The following is a 24,587-nucleotide window of genomic DNA, read 5'->3' on the forward strand; positions in this document are numbered from 1 at the left end:
GGATTGTTGTAAATAAATCCACATTGTTAAGATACGTTTTACGCAGACGAAAAGAAATGTATTGTAGTCTCGCGCCCGATTGTTATTAAGAAATCAACAGCACGTCACGCTCTACATTGTTAAAAAGCAATTGACTAATTCATTTTAAATTAGCCAATTGATTTTTTTTATCATTATTATTATTTTTTTTTTTCTCAGGGACGGTTACAAATACCGAAATGACCCTAAATTACACACCTCATCAAATAATATTATTTGAAATAATGGAAGTACAGCGATCTATTGTTACAGACGAACAATGCGTAGAATTCTTTCGGTAGATTGCAGAAAAAATCAGTAGAATTTTTAATAAGAGAAAAAAAAATTCGAATTTTAAATAATTTTATTAAAAGCACTTGTAGGTCAAAACAGTGATATTGGAGGTGAATCGGTTATCCATACCCCACCTACAGTTAGGGGTTTGCTTGACATGCGTCCGACTTCGGCGAGGAGAAGTTCACGTGTGTGCGTTGTGTGTGTTTTGAGTGCACGAGCCCACAAAGAACGCGTTAAAAGAATGTGCCTCCTACCGTTCATGTACAGAGGAACCTGCGTGCTCCAATCCTATTGCCTTTAGAAGAACACTTACCACTCCAATGACTTCGTCCCATGAAGGAGGGAAAAATGACCTTTGACCTTTTGTGTAAACAAACATCTGACTTACATTTTTTTTTGACATCTCTTCCCTCCCCCCACCCTTAAAGACAGGGGACATATCTAAGGGGAGTGTATGCTTCGCATTAACAACCAGTCAGCTGATTGTTGAACATTGCTGTGTGTAAATAAGAAATGTTCATCTTATTTTGCCTTTCTTTTTTTACACTTGTGACCAGGGATCGGTTGGATGGGAGAGATCACTGTACACAACCCCCCCCCACCCACCCCTGTAAAGTGAAGAGAAGTGATCACTCTACACCACTATTGTTACTACAGTTTAGTAATAAATAAAATAATAATTAAAAAAAAATCCGAAAAACTCTGTAAAGTGTTCTTATGACAGATAAAATAAAATATAATCTTTGCTAAGCCTAAAACTCGTAGAAATGTGTTGTCAAATGTTTTCACATTTTTTTTCCCTTTGTTTTTGTGTTTGTGTGTGTATCTGAAGGGCCGGGCTAAAGGAGCAAAGTCTGTAGAACCTCTCAAGGTTTTCAGCTTGCAGACGCGATAATTTTCCTACCAAGTAATGAGGGATCAGCAGAACCCCGATTGTTTGTTCAGATGGGACTCTCAGCTTCCTGTCACGTGCAGAAAGAGAGAGAGAGAGAGAAAGAGGAGTAGAATGGGTGGGTCTCGCGGATTGCCCAATGACAACAGAAGTGGAAAAGAAAGGCTTAAATTAACATCCGGGAGACCTGCTTTGTTTTCACACTTGTCAACAGAAAGATTATTCACTCATTTTCTCTTTCTTTCTTTCTTTCTGCCTTTCTTTGTTTATTTATTTTTCTCGCCATTGTGATGTCTTCTTCCATTTAAGAGAGACACTTTTGTGTGTTGTACACTTAGTGGAGGTTGGTTAGCTAACATAACCCTCGCTTACAGCGCCCCCTTTTTTCAGAGCATACAGACTCAAATGTGCAACAGAAAGGTCATTCAAGGTTACCAGCTCTATCCAGAACAATCAAACCTTTATTTTCTGACCTACTGTACCAATGTTTCTAAAATGTCCAAAGACTGAACAAAAAAGAGTTATGGGACACTTGTCCAGTGACTCTTGGGAGGATAGTGTATGTTTTATATATTAGCTTTGTGAACATGTTAATGTCTGCGCATGAGCAAAGATTAAAATCAATGTTTGGGGAAGGAACTGAAAAGCGTCACTGGACAAGTGACCATTTTCAGGCGCCCAAAATGTATAACATACTAGCCCTCATCTGAGACTGACTAACTCAGCTGAATAATGAAAAACTCATAAAAATTTCTCGCGTCATTGATGGGATTCAAACTGATTTCTTTTTCACCCGGTTTAGAGGATGGAGATTTTACCAATTGTTCTACCCAATAGGATCGTTTTTTGTTATCAGTTTACTAAATATATAAATCACGAATTATTACTGCAGAACGTCAACTGCGTGTTGTATTTCAATTGTTATTAAAATACAGGAGAAAATAAGTAAATTACATTACAAAAATGTTGAGGAACGTTATGTTGTTAGATTTGTGCTGCGAAATCAAATCAATTACTTATATATATTAATAGTAAACTGATAACAAAAAACGCATTCGTTTTTTGCTTCTATTAATTATAGAAAACACAACAAAAAAAAATTCAGAAATATAAACTCAACTGTTGCACAAATTGTACAAGCTAGGGGAAGTGGAGTTAAAAGTGGTCCACTATAAAAATGACTTGGGGGGGGGGGAGTTAAGATTTAATCAGAAATGAAATTTTCCACGCAATTTAAACAGCAACCTAAGTTTGACAAGCAGACAGCTTAGAGTGACCCGAGAGAGATATATACAAGGCCGTTAAGGTAATGAGTAAAATCACGACGGAGGTATATTCTCGTTGGTAAAAGAAAGAACAGGGCTACAAATATAAAATGGGGTGGAAGAAGTGGATTATTATTATCAGACCATACACCAATCTAAAAATATCCCAAATAGTAATCCCTGCCCAGGAGTTTGACAATGTTTCCATCAACGTGGTCTGCTCTAGTTACTACAATAAATTTGTTTTATAAAGATAAAGATCCAAACTGCATCCAAAATTTTACAGTGTAGGAACCAGTAGGGGGTAGTAACCACAATGTCGTAAAATGGAGTGTCCAAAGAGATTTCTGTGGTCAAAGGAAAAGGGGAGGACTTCAATTTAAAGAGAGGAGATTGTGGTGGACTGAAGATGCCCAAGTGGTGAGTAGATAGTTAAGGTGCTTAAATGACCTAAAGAAGAAGCAAGGAATAATTACAAGATGTCGCAAGATACTGATTTACATCCATTTCGGAGGGGACCATGTGGTAAGGTCCCCATTGAAAACGGCTTTTCGTCCCAGATGAGGATGTTAACGAGATCATCGTTGATGAAGGTTCAAAGTTCAGTGTGTAATTAACGTCAACGTGGGCCGATATGTTATTTAATATTGTACCAATAAAGATTCTTCGAAACATGCAGGTGTCCGGTTACTTTTGTCCATGTAGTGTCTTTCTCAGTTCTTCAAAAGACTGCTGACTTTGAGGGGCGTTATCAAGCTCTTACACTGAACTCGATAAAACATCACAACTACTTCTCACAAGCTTAAATACAAAAGTACACTGGTGAACAAAAGTTAAGGCACATTTCAATTTGCATTTTTCGCGACTTGGTACATATCGAGCTGATTCAGTTAAAGAGCAATAATCCGTTGCTGAGACACAAGAAATCAATGAATAAAAAATAAATAATAAAAATAGAAATAATTCCAAAAAATGACACTAGGGTGCGCTTGGTTCTGTAATCACATCCTCATTACTTTTAAATGAGAACCGATGAAAATGGGAATAACTTCGAGTAAAAGAGTGCTAGAGACACTAAATTTAACAGTAACATTATTTCGTATCGTGTTGCCATCTGTCCACAACATCTAAAATTACGAATGCGCATGCGCATTGCGAGCTGTACATGGCTCAGTTACATTGTAATCACGAATTATTGCCATAAATGCCCAAGTATTTGTGTGTATCGTGGTTGGCACTGTGCCAACTGTTGGAACAATAGCAACTTGGCTGACATTTCACTTTGGCCTGTTAAAATGTAAATGCGAGGCAATGCAGTGACGTCATGACATGCGGCGTTGTAAATGTTCCTCATGGTAATAAATTCTGCCACTGGGGGTTATACAGTTAGGAGGAGACCTTCCTGCCATATTTGTTTTTTCAAAGTTTCCCAAACGTATGAATACGCCATTGATAACTGTGATTGATTTTTTTAAAAGTTAAATTTCACTTAATTAGCGTTTGCCACAAGGAAAAGCATCTCTCTCTCTCTCTCTCTCTCTCTCTCTCTCTCTCTCTCATATATCAGAGCAACTTTCGATTATTTAATTTAAAAAAAAAAAAATAGATAATGTCAGCGTTTGCCATACAGCAAAACACCCTAGCGAAATTCTCTTCCACCCCTTCCACGCCCATTAGATTATTTAATTTAAAAAAAAGGAAGAAAAAAAAAAAAAAAAACACCGACGCCTGCCACACGGCAAAACATCTTAATTTTTTCGAAGTCCTCAACCCTATGGTACCTTATTCACAGCAAGCGTGGTTTCATTTAATTTCAACAAAAGAACAAAAAACTGACTCTTGCCATAAGGTAAAGCATCCTACATTACATTTTCTCCTTCGAGCTTGGGAAACCAGGATCATCATTTCACAATATGGCAGCGTTCGAATATTTAAAAAAAAAAAAAATGAACTTAAAGAAAAGAAAAAGAAAGAAATATCGACGCTTGCCACACTGCAAAACATCTTAGTTTCTTCGAATTCCTCGGCCCTGTGGAACCTGATTCACACCAAGCGGGGCTTCATTTAATTGCAACCAAAAAGCAAAAAACTGACGCTTGCCATACGGTAAAGCATCACGCAGCATATTTTCTCCTTCGAGCTTTGGAAGCGAGAATCGTCATTTCACATCATAGCGACGTTTAGAATATTTTTTAAAATAAACTAAAAAAAAGAGAAAGAAACATCGTATTAGAATTCTTTTCCTCCCTTTGGTCCGGTCGAAATTGAGTTACTCATTCACGCCAGGCTCAGTTGTATTAATATCAGTAAAAGAGAAAAGAAACTGACGCTTGCCGTACGGTAAAGCATCTTACCAGAATATTTTTCTCCTTCGAGCTCTGGATGTTGGAATCATCATCCACACCATAGCAACGTTAGAATACTTTAAACAAGATCCGAAAAAAAAAAAAAAAAAAGAATTAACGATACTTGCCATAAAGCAAAAAATCCGGCAAAGAGACTATAGGATGCTTGCTATGAGGTAAAGCATCCTAAAGAATATTTTTTTTCATTTAAACGGTGGGAGATGGAATCGTTATTTTATACTATACCGTTTGAATATTTTAAGAAATAAACTTGAAAAAAGAAGAATGAAATATCGACGCTTTCCATACGGTAAAGCATCCCATTATAATTCTTTCCTTCCTGTTGGTCCTGTGGAAATTAAAGCTGGTCATTCAGGACAAACACGCCACTTGTATTAAGAACTGATGCTTGCCATACGGTAAGGGATCTTTCCAGTATAGATTATTTAGCTAAAAAAAGACACCGACCGACGCTTGCCATACGGCAAAACATCCTTTCAGAATTCTGTTCCTCGCCTTGGCCGTGTGGATGTTATCATTGCTCTGTCACGCCGGCCCTACGATTTTATTTAATTTCAACAAAAAAGACAAAAACGGACACTTGCCATACGGTAAAGCATCCTACAGAATATTTTCTCGTTCGAACTGTGGAAGATTGAATCATTATTTTATACCATACCGTTTCAATATTTTAAAAAAAGAAACAAAAAAAAAAAATAATAGAAAGAAAGAAATATCGACTCTTGCCATATGGCAAAGCATGCCATTAGAATTTTTTTTTCCACCCCTTTGTCCTGTGGAAATTAGAGCTGATCATTCACGACAAAGCACACGCTTCTATTAATTCACCAAAAGAGAAAAACAGCTGACGCATGCCATACGGTTAAGCATCTTAATAGTATGTTTTTCTCCTTCGAACTTCTAATCGATATTTCACGAAAGGACAACGTTAGATTATTCAGAAAAAAAAAAAAAAAAAATCGACGTTTGCCATACGGCAAAACATCCTTTCAGAATTCTTTTCCTCTCCTTGGCTCTGTGGAAGTTAGTGCTGCTTTTTCACGCGGAACACAATTTTATTTCATTTCTACAAAAGAGACAGAAACCTACGCTTGCCATACGGTAAAGCATCCTACAGAATATTTTCTCGTTCGAACTATGGAAGATGGAATCCTTATTTCATACCATATCATACCATACCATACCAAGACGTTTGGATATTTTAAAAAAGAGCTTAAAAAAAAAAAGAAAGAAAGAAATATAGACGCTTGCCATACGGAAAAGCATCCCAATATAATTCTTTTCCTCCCATTGGTCCTGTGGAAATTAGAGATGGTCATTCACGGCAAGCACGCTTGTATTAATTTCACCGAAGGAGAAAAAGAACTGAAGCTTGCCATACGGTAAAGTATCTTTCCACAGTATTTTTCTCCTTCGCGCTGTGGAACTTGGAATCAGCATTTCACGCTAGAGCAACGTTACATTATTTAGTTTAAAAAAAAGACACCGACGCTTGCCATACCGCAAAACATCCTGTCAGAATTCTTTTCCTCCCCTTGGGCCTGTGGACGTTAGTGTTGCTCTGTCATGCCAAACATGGTTTTATTTAATTTCAACAAAAGAGACAAAAACTGACGCTTGCCATACGGTAAACCATCCTAGCAGAATAGTTTTTTTTTCTTTTTTTTTTTTTTTTTTGGAACCGAGTCTTCATTTCACGCGTAAGATTTATTTAATAAAAGAAAACGAAGTGACAGAAGAGTTGAAGAGTAAATGAATACCCGCTTTAATAACCATCAGCCATCATCGGACGTGATGACGCCCTCTTGTGAGCGAACATCAAAATAATAACCAGGTGGGAAAGCGAGAGAACAAAAAGAGCATTTTTCTCGCCACACAAAAGAAACGGCCATTGTGAATGCTGTTCATCAGCAAACCACGAGTTGGTCTCACAAAAATGCGATCTCCTAAAAATGGCCGAGAGAAAGAAGAAGAAAAAAAAAAAAAAGGCAATTGCAGGGGCATTGTTGCGAGGCGTCCATTGTACGCCCGAATACTAACACGCATTAAGCTGTCCGCGCATTTCGTTGTTTACCCCTCCGTACTCGGTGATCCCGATTGCTCGACACTTCCCTTTTCTTTCTTTCCTCCTTCGTCCTCCCCCCCCCTTGTTTCAATTATGCGATCATCTTTGTTTCGGATGTGACAGCCGCATTCTTCCTGTTGGTAATCACTTGCAACTGAAGCAAGATGAACTTGGGAAGAGCTGTAAAAGGGCCAAATTGAGGACGGCCTGGGGCGGAGGGGGCCCTTCTCCCCCCTGCCCATCTTCGCCCCAGGTACGTTTTCTATTAGTTACGTAACATCCATCAGAACGCAGCGACTTCCCCCTTCCCTATCCGTCACGCGTCATACTTGAAGGAAGGGTTTAATTCTGGTTGGATTATACGAAATCAATTACGGCCACCTCCTCTAAGTGCGCCCTCGTGGGGGAACAGGATGCGACGAGAAAACGATTTCCACTTAATTTTAATGACGAGCACCCTGCGACAGGTGTGGGAACTTCAGGCGGTTCGGGACCGCCCGTTTAAAACTTTCACGAAATTCTGTTTCCTCATATGAGCTCGATTTCTTACTTTCTCTTACCACACATCGTTTCCCCACGCAGTCTGAATCCTGGCAGTACGTTATTCCTCCACGCAATCGGAGATTTCCTCATTTTACGTTATTTCCCCACGTAATATAATATTATACAAGAAAAATTTCCTCATCGTACGTTATTTTTTCTCCACGTAATCTAAGATTTCCTCATCGTACGTTATTTCTCCACGTATTCTACGATTTCCTCATTTTATATTATTCTTCTACGTAATCGAAGATTTCCTCATCGTACGTTATTTCCCACGTAATCTAAGATTTCCGTCGTGCGTTATTTCCCCACTTAATTCCTCGTCCTACGTTATTTTCCCACATAACCTAAGATATCCTCGTTGTACGTTATTTCCCCACATTATAAGATTTCCTCGTTGTACGTTATTTCACTACATTATAAGATTTCCTCATAGTACGTAATTTCCCACATAATCTAAGATATCCTCATCATACTTACTTTCCCACATAATCCAAGATTTCCTCATGCTACATATATTATTTCCCCATAATATAAGATTTCCTCATCGTAAGTTATATTCCCACGTAATCTAAAATTTCTCGTTGTACGTTATTTCTCCACGTATTCTACGATTTCCTCATTTTATATTATTCTTCCACGTAATCGAAGATTTCCTCATCGTACGTTACTTCCCCACGTAATGTAAGATTTCCGTCGTGCGATATTTCCCCACTTAATTCCTCGTCGTACATTATTTCCCCATATATAAGATTATAAGATTATAAGATTCCTCATCATAAATTATCTTCTCACGTAATCTAAGATTTCTCGTCGTACATTTTCCCCACTTAAATCCTCGTCTTACGTTATTTCCCCACATAATTTAAGATATTTTCGTTGTACGTTATTTCTCTACATTATAAGATTTCCTCATCGTACGTAATTTCCAACAGAATCCAAGATTTCCTCATGCTACATTATTTCCCCATAATATAAGCTTTCCTCATCGTAAATTATCTTCCCACGTAATCTAAATTTCCTCGTTGTACTTTATTTCCCTACGTAATAAGATTTCCTCGTCGTGCGTTGTTTTTTCCACGTGATCTGAAATTTCCTCATTGTGCACTAAAAATAAATTTTCTATTTATACTTGGGGACGTCCAAACGGCCAGAGGAGTGCATAACATAGAATACAAGGAACAGCACCGTATTTAGTATTCACGCAGGGTTAAACAACGGTCACTCAAATGTTGAAGGTAACTTTCAACATATTTCCTCACATTCTCCAGAGATATTTCATGTTTTCTGTGCATTAGTTTGTCTGTACTTTTCTTCCCTGTATTGTGGCCTACCATATATTTCCCCATATTGTGGTGTATTTCCCCATTTTGATATCTACAATGCATTTCCCAAGTGACATGCAGATCGTTGTTTAGTTTTCCTCACCACCTGACTATACATCATTCCATGCCATAAAACCAATTGTGTTTCCTCTTGTGACCTTGTCCAGTTCCTCAGTTTCCTCTAGATTATTTCCCCGCGGTTGTTTCCAGTTTCTTCCATGTCTTATAATTTTAGTTTTAACGTTTTAATATAAACATTTATATTTTTTCTTATTTTATATAACGATCATTTCCCCATGTAGTCCAATTTCCCATTACCCATAAGCTATTTTCTAGTAATTTTGTTTACCCTCATCATACATTATAGTTAATTTCCCTCATAGTTAATTTCAAATAATTTATTTTATTTCCTCAATTTATGTCCCCACATTTGCTTAACTTTCGAAATTTCTTCCATCTCATCAATAGTTCATTTTAATGCGCGTTTTCAAAACATTTCTAGTTTTCTCTGTCCTATTATTTCCCCACGTAGTTTAATTTTTCGTGTCTATACATTATTTCCCATGTAGTCAAACTTTTTCCTCACCAATTATTTTCCCCCGTGTATTCAAAATTTCTCCCATCCTACAGTATTTCCTCATTTATTCCAAAATTTTCTTTTTCATAAATTATTTTTCCGTGCAGAGGTTGTTTCCTCACGTTGTCCACGGATGAATTGTTCACGTTTTATGTATTGTATTTCCCCACGTTGTCCAGAGACAATTTCCTCATGTTTTCTATATAATATTTCCCTGTTGTCTTGAGATAATGTTTTGCCAAATTTTACACGTTGTATTTCTCCACGTTGTCCACAGATAAAATTTCCACGTTTTACGTATTGTATTTCCCCATGTTGTCCAATATTTTTCATGCTCTGTATAGCATTTCCTCATGTTGTCCAATATTTTTCACGTTTTATATAGTATTTCCTCGTGTTGTCCATAGATCATTTTCTACACGTTTTTTCTATATAATATTTCCCGATGTTTTTTTGGAGTAATGTTTTGCAAATTTTTACATATTGTGATTCCCCATGTTGTCCAATATATTTTCACGCTTTATTAATATTTTCCTCATGTTGTTCAATATTTTTTCACGTTTTATATAGTATTTCCTCATGTTGTCCATAGATAATTTTCTCCAGTTTTTTTCTAAATAATATTTCCCCATGCTGCCCTGGGTAATGTTTTGCCAAGTTTTACATATTGTATTTCCCCAAGTTTTATATAGTATTTCCCCATGTTGTCCTGAGACAATTTTTGTCATGTTTTCTGTGTTTTTCCACGTTGTCCGGGGATAATGTTTTTCACGTTTTCTGTATCGTATTTTCTCGATTTTTTCCTCACGTCCGCTGTTTGTTTCCCCACGTGGTCTACAGATTGCGTTTCCCCACCATCGGATCTGCAGGTTACTTCTCCATCTCGTCAGACCTGTCCGACTTTTCTCCCGATGTCTTTGTGTTGAAACAACCGAGGTTTTTACAGGTTGTTCTTTATTGTAATCGAAGTCCTTTATGGTCCCCTTAAATAAGCCCTCAGACGAAACCGGGGAATAATCCAACGCTCGCGACTGCGAGAGCCCCACTTCTTCCCATTATCGATCTCTGTCACCGCAAGTACGTTAAGTAAGATGAAATAAGTCCTCGGCAATTTTAACGTGGAAAATATGAACACAATTTGTCTCGCTCTATGAGGGCAGCGTCTGTAGAAAAACGCGCACCTGCGCGCGAATTAACACGTGCGAATCCGGTGACGTGAATTGTCCTCCGAAGCAACCTGCTTACCGCGAGGCTGCCACGCATTAGGGATGTTCCGCGAGACATCGTCCATTCAGGGCTTGTCAGTTGGGTCTGGGGGAACAATGGGGCACCACCACGAAAAAAATAAGGGATAGAAATTATTCTCGGCACCCCGTGGGGTTGGCAGCGAGGGTGTGAGCCGTCATGTGTATGCGCAATGTGTTAACTAAATCTAAAAGAACGGCTTTTCTGCGGGGGAGGCACAGACGGGGGGTAGATGGGGGTATAAAAACTGGAATTATTGTGTTCCGTTAAATATGGTCCCGTATGAATTTCGTTCGAAGTAAGGGGTAGGGGTGGTTGAAATATAGACGTCAAATGGCGTTGAAATGCAGTGTGGAATTGCTTGCGATCACGTGGGAAAGATCGAGAGAAAGTGTCCCACTTCACAAACTGCGCAAGCTCAGAGAATGACAACGAATCTCCTCTGAAGACTGATTTCTTTTCGTCGTCGAAGGGATTTCTTTTTTTTTTTTTTTCCGTGGGGAGAGTGCTTATCTCTGTATATCAGTTCGACACCAGCACGCAGGTGGATTAAGTGGGTCGAACGCCGGATTTTAAAGACGCAGCTGATTTATCAATCGAATTAAGCGTAACGTCGGAAAAATGGGAGGTTAAGTGATAACGTCTGAACGGGTCAATGGTTGTCTGGATCGATGGATTAGGATTAAGATCGCTTCAGATTTGTCAAGTGTTATTAATAGAGATGGCACGCGATCTTTATCAGCACCGAGGGTCGCTTTATCATGCATTAAAGACCGCGATAAGTCATCCGGACTTAAGCCAATCGCGAGCGCAGGGGCAGAGAGTCAGTAAGAAAGGGGCAAGAGTGAGTTGTGAGGTAGTCTGAGCGGGAACAGTGGAAAAATGCGCGATTTTGAAGAAATTTTAAACATTGCGCCTTGGAATTGCTCTTTCACCCGAGAACTCATTTTACGAGCGCATGAATCCGTGTTTGTGCGGCGATGGTCTCTTTGCAGAGTCTTTTAAGTCTTATGCGACAGCAATTACTTTAATAGTCCCATCACATGACACTTGCTAGCAGTTGCTCGCCCCACCCGCGAAATTAACAATTTGTCTGCGGACAAGTTTTGTCAACAAGGGCGTATCTTTGAGCACTTCATCCATCAAGGCCCGTGACGGGATCACTATCAAAGATTAGTGGTGTGTGCGGATGTTGGACAGCTGCCTTCTAATTTTCTATTTGCGAGCGAGTTTCGTGTTTCTGCTCGTAGATGTACGCGAACGCCAGTCAGGAACTCATTTAAAACAATGCGAATTGCGCAACTAGACACGCGTTGACATCGTAATTATAATTGCGGAATGCTTTAGTAGTAAAACTTGGAAATTTTAACAGTTGGAACGCTTCGTCATTTCATTATTGAAACGCGCTAAATGACATTTCGCGCCTGACACGTTTTGCCGTCATAATTTAATCGTTAAAGTGCGTCCTTAACAATTAAAGTTTCATAGCCAAAAGTTTTCTTCAAATTTTATTGTTGAACGGAAAAAAAAAAAAAAATGTACATTTCAGTGCTAGCGCGTGTTAACATCATAAGTTAATTGTTGAAATACACGAGCAGAAAAAGAAATGTACATTTCATGATTGGCGCGTGTTAGATTTAATTTAATCCCAATTTAATTGTTGAGTTGCATGATCAGGGGGAGAAAAAACGTACATTTCATAGCTTTCTTCAAATTTTATTGTTGAACAGAAAAAAATGTAGATTTCGCATCAAGCTCGTGTTAGCATCGTAAGTTAATTGTTGAAATACACGAGCAGAAAAAAGTGTAGATTTCATAGTTGCACGCGTACAGTCATAAATTAATTGTTGTGCTTCTGCACGAGCAAAAAAAAATGTAGATTTTATAGCTAGCGCGTGTTAGCATCGCAAGTTAATTGTTCAACTGCAGAAGTAGAAAAAGAAATGTACATTTCATAATTGGCGTATGTTGGATTTAATTTAAACCCAATTAAATTGTTGAGTTGAATGATAAGGGGGGGAGTCCATTTCATAGTGTTCTTCAAATTTTAAGTTTGAACAAAAAAATTTTAGATTTCAGATCAAGCGCATGTTAGAATCATGCATTAATTGTTGCACTGCACGAACAAAAACAACAAAAAAATAAAATAATAAATAAATGTAGATTTCACAGTTAGCGCATTTCGGTAACAAAATATTTCTTGAACTGCAGAAGCAGAAAAATAAATAAATATTTCATGGTTTGCGTTCGTTGGAGTTAATATAATCCCAATTTAATTGTTGAACTGCAGGATCGGGGGATTAATGTACATTTCATATCTAGCGCGTGTTAGCATCATAAGTTAATTGTTGAGCTTCACGAGCAGAAAAACAACTGTAAATTTCATGGTTAGCACGTGTTAGGTCTAATTTAATCCAAATTTAATTGTTGAGATCCTCGATTAGAGAAAAAAAAATGTAGATTTCATAGTTGCGCGTTTAGAATGATAAGTTAATTGTTGCGCTGCACGAGCAAAAGTTTGTAGGTTTCACAGCTAGCGCATGTTAGCATCACAAGTTAATTGTTGAACTGCACGATCAGGGGAAAAAAATGTACATTTCATATCTAGCGCGTGTTTGCATCATAAGTTAATTGTTCAACTACAGGAGCAGAGAAAAAAGTGTAGATTTCATAGATGCCCGCTTTACAATCATAAGTTAATTGTTGCGCTGCACGAGCAAAAAAATGTAGATTTCACGAGCTAGCATATGTTAGCATCACAAATTAATTGCTGAACTGCAGAAGCAGAAAAAGAAATGAACATTTCACAAAGTGGTGCGGTTAGATTTAATTTAATCCCAGTTTAATTGAGTTGCACAATCAGGGGGAGAAAATGTACATTTCATAGTTTTCTTCAAATTTCATTGTCGAACCCAAAAAAGAAATGTAGATTTCAAGCTAGCGCGTGTTATCATCATAAGTTAATTGTCGAGCTTCACGAGCAGAAAAAGAAATGTAAATTTCATGGTTAGCACGTGTTAGGTCTAATTTAATCCAAATTTAATTGTTGAGATCCTCGATTAGAGAAAAAAAAATGTAGATTTCATAGTTGCGCGTGTTAGAATCATAAGTTAATTGTTGCGCTGCACGAGCAAAAGTTTGTAGGTTTCACAGCTTGCGCATGTTAGCATCACAAGTTAATTGTTGAACTGCACGATCAGGGGGAAAAATGTACATTTCATATCTAGCGCGTGTTTGCAACATAAGTTAATTGTTCAACTACAGGAGCAGAGAAAAAAGTGTAGATTTCACATTGCGCGTGTTAGAATCATAAGTCAATTATAGTTGAACCGCAGAAAAATAAATCTACATTTCATAGTTGGCGCGTGTTCGATTAAATTTAATTGTTGAGTTGCACGATCACGGGGAAAATGTACGTTTGTTTTCTTCATATTTTATTGTTGAACGAAAAAAAATTGTAGATTTCACAGCTAGCACGTGTTAACATAATAAGTTAATTGTTGAACTACGCGAACTAAAAAAATGGAAATTTCATACTTTGCGGGTGTTACTCTTAAGTTAATTGTTGTGCTGCACGAGCAGGAAAAAAAAAAGTGTACATTTCATTGTTGCGTGTTAGAGTCAAGTTATATGTAGATTTCAGAGTTAGCACGTGTTAGCATCATAAGTTCTTTTTTATAGTTCATAAAAAGTATGAGTTCGTCGTAAGTTCTTTTTCTTCTTCTGCAGTTCAGGGCAGAAGCAGAAAAATAAATGTACATTTCATGGTTGGATTTAATTTAATCCCAATTTAATTGTTGAGCACCACGATGAGCAGGAAAAGCATGTACATTTTATAGTTTTCTTCAAATTTCATTGTTGAGCGAAAAAAAATGTAGATTTCACAGCTAGCGCGTGTTAGCATCATAAGTTAATTGTTGAACTGCAGAAGTAGATAAAGAAATGTACATTTCACGGTTGCCGCGTGTTATGTTTAATTGAATCTTCAATTTAATTGTTGAGTTGAAGGAACGGGGTGGGTGGGAAAATGTACATTTCATAGGGAACACGTGTTTGCGCATAAAAGCTAATTATTGCTTTTAATTTACGTTCTGTGTGCATTAACAAATTTTAAAAACTTTGTAGAAATTTTATTATTTCATTCGATGTATACTTTGATGGTGGCGGATTCAAACCTAGGGATGTTTTTAAACGAGAAATGATTAAAAAAAAAAGAAAAAAAAAAAGAAAAAAAAAAAGCAATAGAAATGCTTCTTATAAAATTTATCACTTTAATTTAAAAAGAAAGAAAGCGCCATTGAAGTTGTTTAACGCATATCGACATGTGCAAAAAGCAAACCCCCGATTATTACACGAGGATGGACGTGTACCCGTCTTTTGTTTCGCGATCCCAGGAACTCTTACCTCTGCGGCTGCGGACGACAACTTACGAAACAGGCTTGGTGCGTTTGGCACGGCAGGGATGCCCCGTACAAGCCGAGCTGTTTTCTTCGGCTTGCTCAGCGGGAGAAGGCCGATCCCGTAAAGCCGTCCACGAAGTGGGAAGTGTCCCGCAGAGGGCTTCTCTCCGGACGGCACCGGCTGCAGCGTTTTCTGCGGACTTAGCTTGTGGGGGTCGGCGGGTCGGAAGGCCGAGCTGCGTGGGTTCTGTTGCCGCGTTGTGGGAGGGAGGGACACGTAGATAAACCGTGGTTCGGCCGAAGATTGGCCTCTTATGAATGAGTCGATGTACGGATAGCTACGGAAACTCGATTTTGCCGCTCGCATTTATGTGCCCGGGTATTTTAGCCGTCTGCTATTTCTGCGGTTGTTTTCTCCATCCCTGAGAGTTGACCGTCGCCGAGGATGCTGCCCCCCTGATCCGCTGTTGGGTCACGAACGTGGTCTGTATCGATCTGCTTGGAAGGTAGGATGCTGCAGTTTATTTTTCGAATTCGTTTTATTATTTATTTTTAATGTAAATTATTAAAAAGGGCAAATGAACGTTTGGACCACGCGCATCGAACTTCGCGCGCTAATTTTGGAGGGGGAGGAGTTCGCTTCACTTAAAACTAAGCACGTGCGGAAGGGGATTCGAAGATGGAGTGTTGTTGATTTCTCTTTCGACTGTTTATCGTTTCATTTTTAAGTTGTAACTTGGAACCTCATGTCCCGAATTGCAAAAAGAAACCTCAAGAGAGAGAGAGAGAGAGAGAGAAATGTATTTCAAATTTCTAGAGATCTTAGTTCCTAAGATGTTTAGATCAAATCTTTATATTCCAAGCGACTTGTGTGTGCAATCGTTCCCTTATTAACGTCGCTGTGGACATATCACGCGATCTGCTGTGGGAACAGCCGTACTAAACAATCCCTTATGACCTCGATTATATCTTCTGCGATAGTTTTATTTGCATCCATTAAGTTTTCACGTTTTGATAAAGTTGACTCATTAACGAACCCCCTTTGTCAACTGTCCAGTAATAATGTCAGTCAGTTTTTCCCAGCACATCACTGCTTGCAGTTCTCTGGAACGATTTCGAGTGGTATGAGAAAATCCGGAGTTCCCGGAGCAAATTATCACAACTTTCGTGAAACCAAATAACTGCTCGCTAATAAATAAGATTAGATTTTTGTCCAATAAATGCCGGTGTCAGAGTACCATTTCTCTTCTTGGAAATGTGTTTAGATGAATCCGATGTTTCAAGTTAGGTCAAAATAACTGAAATATTGGCAAAAAACAACTAAGATGCGCATATAGGAAGATGCTAAGTTTGCTTAACCCTTTTAATTGTCTTAAATACCCCGAATCTGGTATTTAAGACGACCAGACGTTGTGGTCTCCAAACTTTCTGCAGTGCAGTCACCCACAACCCCTTTCGAACTCAATTTGCGAACTGAAAAGGCATCTGCACAGTTTTTCCTGATCGTCCGTTTTAAACTCGACATCGGATATCTGTCTCTGATTCGATAAAAATAACCCTAGCCTCGATTTTCCTTGCCAATGCGAAAAAGGAATCAGGAACTGGAGTCTGACCCAGCAGGAATACATATTTGCTCCACAACTCTTCGATCTCCAACTGGCTCAGCTAATTAAGCCACAGAATGCCGAGCTATTTTTACATTTCAACCATCCATTACACCTGTGGGTGCCCCTGCGCCTAATTAGGAACCTGCTCTAACCCCTGGGGTTTGTTATGGTCCACCAGAAAGGTAATTATCATCCATATTGTAATTAAGTGGAATACATACGGAGTCTGTAATTAGCTCTAGGATTTGATTGGGCGATCATGTGTTGGTTTTCGCATTCCCCACACAAAAATTCAAACCTTCTTTCCTTCGAGGGGAGCGAAATAATATCGTTTTAAAAGCCATTCCTTCCACTTAACGAGTTTATTAACCAAAACACAAACACGTAGGCCCACTAATATTTTGCGCCGTTAGTGTACTCAACTTAAAAGAGTTTCATTAAATTGTTATTAGCGCACTCGAGAGGGCACGGGTCTCAAAACTGTGGGTAATTACACATTCGGACGTTAGAGGGCGCTAATCCCCCCTTAGTCCCCCCCCTTTCTATCAATACGTGTTTTCAAGCCATAAAAATGTTTTGAAAGAAAGATGGTTCTTTTTAGATCCACATCTGCAGCGCCCTCCGTAGTGGGTTATATTTTTTCCATAAACTATAATGGCTGACAGGTTCACTAAGGGCCAATAGCCCGTATGAGGTGGTAGCCAAACCATAACACCAGTCTCGTATAAAATAGAAAGAATGGAAAGAGAAGATCAATGTCTTTTAACTGGCTTTCCAAGTCTTCTATACGTCAAGCGTTGCCAGGGTGATTTAATTTATGTTTTTATCCTCGTGCCCATGATAGAGAGAAAGAATACTGCATTACAAACATTCTTGGGATCAGTTTTCATATTCGTTCTTTCTGCTTTTCCATCCATCGATAATTTACTTAATTTCGAATGTCTTTGAAAGGATTTTCATCCTGGAAATTTTAACACTTTTTATCTTTCCTTAAGACTTCTTTTTGGGGGGTGGGTGTTAATTAATTTCGTCAACTCTTCGGTTAATACCATCTTTTATTACCCAGCTTTTCGTTTTAATTACTGCGACTGCCCAATAATAAATATTAAAATTACCACTGCGCAGTTATTTTGAGAGATTCTGAAGTAATGAAAACATCAGGATTTTTATTGGGTGTTTAGAAAGATGGGAAAGGAAAGAAAGAAATGTTTTTTTATGGGTAAGAAGACTCCAGAGCTTCATTGGATGTTTGGATATTTCTCAGCCTTCAAGTGGCACGTAAACATGATGTATACGGATCGTTAATCAGTTCGGATTCGGGCTGTCGAGGCCATAATGCCTGATGGAGCACTAAATGATGCTTAGAATTCGCCATGACAAACCAATTTTTTCTCTGATGGTACATTTAGCTTTCAGGACTGCCCATTGGACACAATTATGGTTTCTGCGTCAGCAACGTCCATCTATCGGCAATGTCCGTAATCGGTCATTTACTGCGCGTTCCTTATGCCCTCATTACAGCGGGAGAATCGTCCTCCTCCTCCCCTTTGTAAATTGGGACATTTGTACCAATTTAAACCCAGAAATTAATTAAGAATTGGTTTTTGTTGAAAGGTGTTAAAGATTATTCCCTTACCACTTAATACATCATCTCAGCAGCTGTATAGGGTTCATCGATTAGTTAATATACACTACTGGCCAAAACATTAGAAACGTTTATTTATTATCTAATAGGGTACGCCTTTTTGAATTACAAGCCATCGTGGTGGATTCCTAGAGATATCTGAGGGAATCCAGCTACAGATTTGACCAGTCTTCCATCAGGATATTTGTTGGCTGTTGTGTTTTGGTTGGTAGAGAACTGTGACGCCGACTGCCCCTACAAATATATTTCGCACACCAGTTGGATTCAGATATGGAGAATTATGTGACCTGAGTTGGTGTAGAAAATCTTGGGAATGTTCCTCGGACCATTCAGATAATACAGTTTTTGTACGCTGGATAGTTGCGTTGTCGTCCTGAAAGAATCCATAGCAATCCGGGTGAAGATGAAGTTGGTCCGATAAGAGAGAACGATATTCATTGGATGTAAGATACCCTTCCAACAGTATGAGTGGATCAAGTCCACACCAACAGAATATTCGACACACAAGAGATTTCTTTGTTTTCTCAATTATGGCTCCTGCAAAATGTGCTCCAACAACGGCACCATGAGGAAGGAACACTTCGTATTTTTGTACGAAGAATCATTTTACCTGTAAAAGTTTCTTTAATGAGGTTTTCATCTTTTTAATCTGATGAAGACCCTACCAACAAATGAAGTCTGTCTTCTGCCAAGAGTGAGCATATTTAACCGAGTTCTTGATATGAGTAGATGTTATTTTACCACAAGAACTTGGAAAACACTGATAACGCCTGTGTAATCTATGGCTTAATGAAGTAATGCGGATTATGTTTGGATTGAAAACCTTCTCTTTGATTTTTCATCCATCGTAGTTGATTATATAGTTTTAAATCCAGATTAGGATTACAAACAGTTTCACAGAATGTCTATAAGTCATATTCTCAAACACAAATTATTTCTTCAGAAGATGCAATGAGTGATTCGTCTTGTTGTCCAGTTAACCGGTTGATCAACGCCAGAATTGGAGCTCATTGTATCTGCTGAGGTATCTCTTTTTGAAATGAAGACAAAATCACAGGAACTATGGAGGGATTGGAAAGAGACATCTTTGGATGTATTGTGCCATTGGTTTGGGGTCATTTACTTCCACTAGCTCCTGCCTGATTGTCCACGTGGCTGCGTAAAGCATAGTTCTGTGCGGGAAGAAACTCTCTTCACTAAGATGGATCATTCCTCTTCAGATATCAGTGTTGACTTTCTTTCTTTCTGGTTGGGTTAAGCTGTAGTCCAACTGAGGTTAAGAAATTCTGAAGCATCTGTATTTAGTCCATTGCCCATTCTTTTGTGTGTTTTATCAATCTTTTAAGGCTCCTTTTTAGGACACCTTTATAAGTGCCCTAAACAACATCTGAAAGGTTTAAATTTGGAGTTTGATGTACAGACACACAAAATATTCCTCTTTTCATGGTAGTGCATTTTTTTTTCAATTTTTAAGTCTCCAAAAAGTTCCAGGTTATGGAGAGCAATACGTAAGTTGTGGGGGACTGTTATGTTTGCCTTTATGATGCGTTCTAATTACATTTCAACTGCCAATCAGAAGGTGGTCAAAGAGCAAATCTAATTTATGGTGAGAGCTGAATCCAAGACGCTATGTTCGAGTATGCATATAATATAACTCTTGATATGTAAGGGGATTTGTCAGAGATTTTTACTTCGAGGCACAGGTAACTCCAATCCATGGTAAGTTGCTTTTATATCAAGAAGAGGATTTCTAGCTGCATTTTAATATTGAGGACGTGTTGAATTCAACTATAGGCCAAGTTTTCATACCAACTAAGAAATATTGCTCAAGATTCAGGCCTAAATGGATGTCAGATGAACTAATGAGACTCGTGGCAGAGAAGAAAAGTGCATGGGATGCATGTAAAACAACAGAAAAAAGGCCTTGTGGTAAATTGTCCAGTGAAATATGAAGTTTTTTGGTGTATGCAACAGGCTGCCAGACCAGGTCATGGGGTGTTGTCAATGCCATACAGGAATTTTACTATTACGGAGAAAGAGGGATAAGCTGATTATCTCTTTGTATAAGGTAATGGTGACACCACTCCTTGAGTACTGTGCAGGTCTGGAGGCCTCGTTTTAGGAAGGATATAGAGTTCCTTGAGCGAGTACAGGGAAGGACTACAAGATTGGTGAGGGGAATGACGGGATCCTCTTACCAAGAGAGGCTTAAGTTCTGCAAATTGCAGCGCCTGGAGAATAGGTGATCTGATTTATGTGTATAAGATCTTGAATGGGTTGAGCCAGTTGAATGCTGATGGGATTCTTCCGCTTGCTCAGATTACAAACCTCAGGGGGTATAAATTCAAATTGAGGAAAGACAATTGTGGAACAAACTTCCATCTGTCATTGTGGAAGTTGATAGCTTAAATAAAGTCAATGAAGAAGTGGACAGACTTTTGGAGCGAATGGACAGGTGAATAGGAACTTTTTTTTTTTTTTTTTTGGGTGATGCTGTATAAGCTTGCTTTCTTGCATCATATGCCACTGCTAAAGCTAATGTAATGAAAAAAATGCTAAGTGTGGTCAGTGGACCTCCTTCAATTTCTGAACTGCTCAATATTAACTAATTTTGATTGGTGAATGAGAATCTTTATTGAAACAGTTGTAAAAACATGGTGTTGACTTTAATTGATGTGCTGATTGTTTTCTACTCTTTAAGGGGCCAACAAGATTTGGTTTTCCTGATGTCTGTACTACAATTATAAACTGGTGTCCAAAAGTTAAATTGCAACCATAAAATCTGAGATATTAAGAAAAATATTTCCTCGATCGAATATTATCGAGCCTTTTGGGGAAGAATATTATTGCAAAAGCCAATCGTATTGCGTTCGAAAAGAACTAACGTTCAATTAAGGTTGTCCCTTAAGTTCTGGACACCAGTGTAGTTATATTTTTATGAGCATGATCCACTTTAAGAAACAGTCGTTAGATTTTCGGTCGTCCGCTCCAAGATTTGTTCGTCTCTTTTCTTAAACTCCACGCCTCAGTTCTTGGAAGGGATAAAGTATTCGCTCGTGCCTCTGCCGTGGGCCACTCCTACTACCGATATTAATGGAACTGCCTAGAAGAATTAAGCCTAACTGATATACGAGCGCGTGCCTCCACGGGTCCCCGCATTGTGACTGCAGTCGCCTGTCATCCTTGAACACGTCACCAAACTCGGGTCTGTTTTCGCATTCCTACATACTTCCCTCCCCCTTCCCCTCTCGAGCTTAGCAGGATTTCTTCTGGAGCCATTTATTACATGCCCTGGTGTCTCGACACACTGCCCTGTGTTTCTTAATCCATATCTCTACCTACCCGGCCGTGACTGAGGTCAAAGGTCAAACGACCTAAGCATAATGACGATTATAAATATGTATTTTGCTCACTCCTTGTCTGCGAATCCTTGGGAGGAGGGATGGCTCGAGAGATGAGCATTGACAAATTCTCTAAGTGGGGGAAGTTATGGGGATTTTTGGAGATCGTTACCAATTAACTGATTGGACGTTCTTCTAAAGCTCAATTTAAACGAAGAATCCATACATTTGGCATCTTTATAAAACTGACACAAGGTGGATCTGCAATCGGGACAGTCAAGCTTTACCATTATAGGTTTGCTCTCTTAGGATAATTATATCTTCGCCAAATATTCGCCCGGATGTCCGAAATATTGGATTTGTTTAGATGATTTTGGCATTCATCTGAACAATGAGCAGAGTTGATAATAATCAGAAGAAATCCAACAGAAAGATAAATTATTGATATAGATTCAGACAGCATGTCTGTAGTTTTTGGACTTGTAAGTGTTCCTTTTGATAAATCTCAGCGTTTTGAATTCTTTTCTGGTGAAGGACACGAGTATCAAATTTAGCACTGCTGGAGAAGAGAACCCACAAGTCCTTGACTTGGTCACACCTTTCGATGACCACTCTGTTCATAGTGTACTCCGTATTTATTATTTCTGGAGATCTGCAGAATGAGGAAAAGATTATTTTGCACTTCCAGGGGTTAGCAGACAAGCCATGCAGAGATAGCCACTGAGAGAATTTACTGAGGGGCGCATTGAAGCTGTTGAGGATCCGTAATCTCCTTCAAGATCATCTGCATAGAGAGCGACTTGAACATTGGTGGAGAGGAAGATCCTAAATTGTCCAGTTGACAGTTGAAATCACCCAAAACCATTACTATGTCAGCAGATTGAATAAGTGGGAGGATAGATTGCAGCGAGTTTTCCAAATACTGAAGGTCATTGTTAGTTAAGGGAGATGGAAAATAAAGGATTCCACTTGGTGACTCTGATCTAGTAAAGCAGAGGTACAGGCAGGAATATCCCGCAGAGGAGAGTAGGTGGTAGAAATGGTTTGATTTACACCAGAGGAATCATCTGACAGAGTCTGTTTGGCAATAATTTGCTTTCTTGAAGGACTTGAATCATGAATGTTAACAGGAATAAGTAATGTTTGCAGCATTTGGAGTATTGGAGCCGGTGGAAGATAAAGATCTGTTCTCTATACTAAGGGCATCGTCAGGTGATGAGGAATTGTTATTCCTGTACACAGCATTTGTTTCAAGATTAGGTTCAGAGTTCTTTATGCTTCACTTTTTCATTTCAATTCATTCATTTTTCTTCCTCACGATCATTGAGGATTACAAAAAGGGGGTTCTGAGGAGACTTGGCTCGTTGAATTCCCTGAGTAACTTCATTAAAAAAATTATAATGAAACGTTCATTCAGTCCTCAGCCGTCGATTGCGCAAAGGTGAATAATTTCCCAAGTGGGGAAGTTTTGGCGGTGAAAGTATTTACCCACTTTGTACAGCTAAAATGACAATGGATCACTCTAACTTTCAACACTGTAAGCAGACTGAAACCAATTTCGAAACGTATTCTCCATATTCTCTATTTTCGAAATGGAGGCCCACCATCAAGAACCTGTTAGCCATTACCATCAACACCATTCTAAAAGCTCTTCAACATAGGGCTCAATTAGCAGTTGTCTACTTGGATGTTCAATCTGCATTTGACTGCATTGATGTCCATACCCTCCTGCAGTTATCTGAGGAAGCATACCAGATCAACGGCGGTATCCTTGAATCCTTAAAATCGCTCCTTACGACACGGATTCTCCACCTGACTGTGAATAACAAATCCTTCACACAGACAATTAAGGTTGATGTTCCTCAGCAGACTTCTATTTGGGCCCTTCTTTACTACCGGAATTCATCCATTCCTATATCAGAAAACTGACTTCTTTAGCTATGCTCATCATTTGAAGCTCCTCTATCGGATCCATCAGACCAACAACTCGAATATCAATAAATAAAAAATTTTCTGTTTATACTCCGGGACGACCAAACAGTCAGAGGAATTAACAAGATAGACAAAATACAAGAAACAGCACCGTATCCAGCAGTCACGGGCTTGATACCCCGGTCATTCAAGGCACGTGTACTTATGCACCAGCGCGCCTGACCACTAGGCTACGGCGGCCTGTTCGCGTCCATCAACAGCATACAGAATAAGAAAACGAGTATCAACCTGGCCCGAAGGGTGCTGGGGGTTTCAGGGACTGATGGCAGTCATCGTGAAACAGGTGGGTATATGGGATGTCTTTAGGGTAACTAATAATAAGGATAGGTACACATATACTTGCATGTATATCAATGCTAGAAGTATAGTAAATAAATTTGATGAATTTGAAGTGTTGGTCAAGACATCAAAGGCGGATATTGTTGGGATAGCAGAGATGTGGTGTCACACTGATATTAGGAATGCAGAACTGGAATTTGGGGAGTACAATGTGTACAGAAAGGACAGGAAGCGAGGACGTGTGGTGCTGTTAATTAAGAAACACATAAAATCAAAAGAAGTGCATCCAGTTGATGTATATGAACAGTGCACTGTTGAGTCAGTTTGGTGTGACATAAGCACTGCGAAAGCAAAAATAAGAGTAGGAGTGTGTTATAGGCCTAATGACTCTGATGAGTATAATAAGGAACTGTACAGGGAAATAGAGTGGGCCAGTAAATCAGAGAGTCTTATAATGGGGGATTTTAATTTCCCAGATATTGACTGGAATTTGGGGGCTGGTTACTCACACACTAGCAGGGCTTTTGTGGATTTATTGGATGATTGTTTTCTACATCAGCATGTTCAGGAGGCAACTAGACGGAGCAATAATCTTGATCAGATTATCAGCAGTGATCATTCGTGTATTACGAATCTGCAGATAAATGAACCACTAGGTGACATTGATCACAGTGTGCTGAAGTGGGATTTACTCAAAGAGGTAACTACCATTAGGGGTAAAGGGAAGGAT

The 24,587-nt window shown here is 38.9% G+C and overlaps 1 protein-coding gene across 1 annotated transcript in view; it reads left to right on the plus strand.

Annotated features, from left to right (window-relative positions):
* The first annotated feature begins 14,915 nt into the window (after window positions 1-14,915).
* LOC150091894 (cathepsin K-like) overlaps window positions 14,916-24,587 on the plus strand; it is a 54,471-nt gene continuing 44,799 nt past the window's right edge. The window contains exons 1-2 of the mRNA XM_090370099.1: window positions 14,916-15,233; window positions 15,332-15,499. Coding sequence (XP_090226225.1) covers window positions 14,916-15,233; window positions 15,332-15,499 — 486 coding nt within the window. The remainder of the gene's footprint in view (window positions 15,234-15,331; window positions 15,500-24,587) is intronic.

This window comes from Mastigoproctus giganteus, chromosome 1 (assembly GCF_048544385.1).
Source record: "Mastigoproctus giganteus isolate SK-2022 chromosome 1, ASM4854438v1, whole genome shotgun sequence".
Taxonomy (NCBI): Eukaryota; Metazoa; Arthropoda; class Arachnida; order Uropygi; family Thelyphonidae; genus Mastigoproctus; species Mastigoproctus giganteus.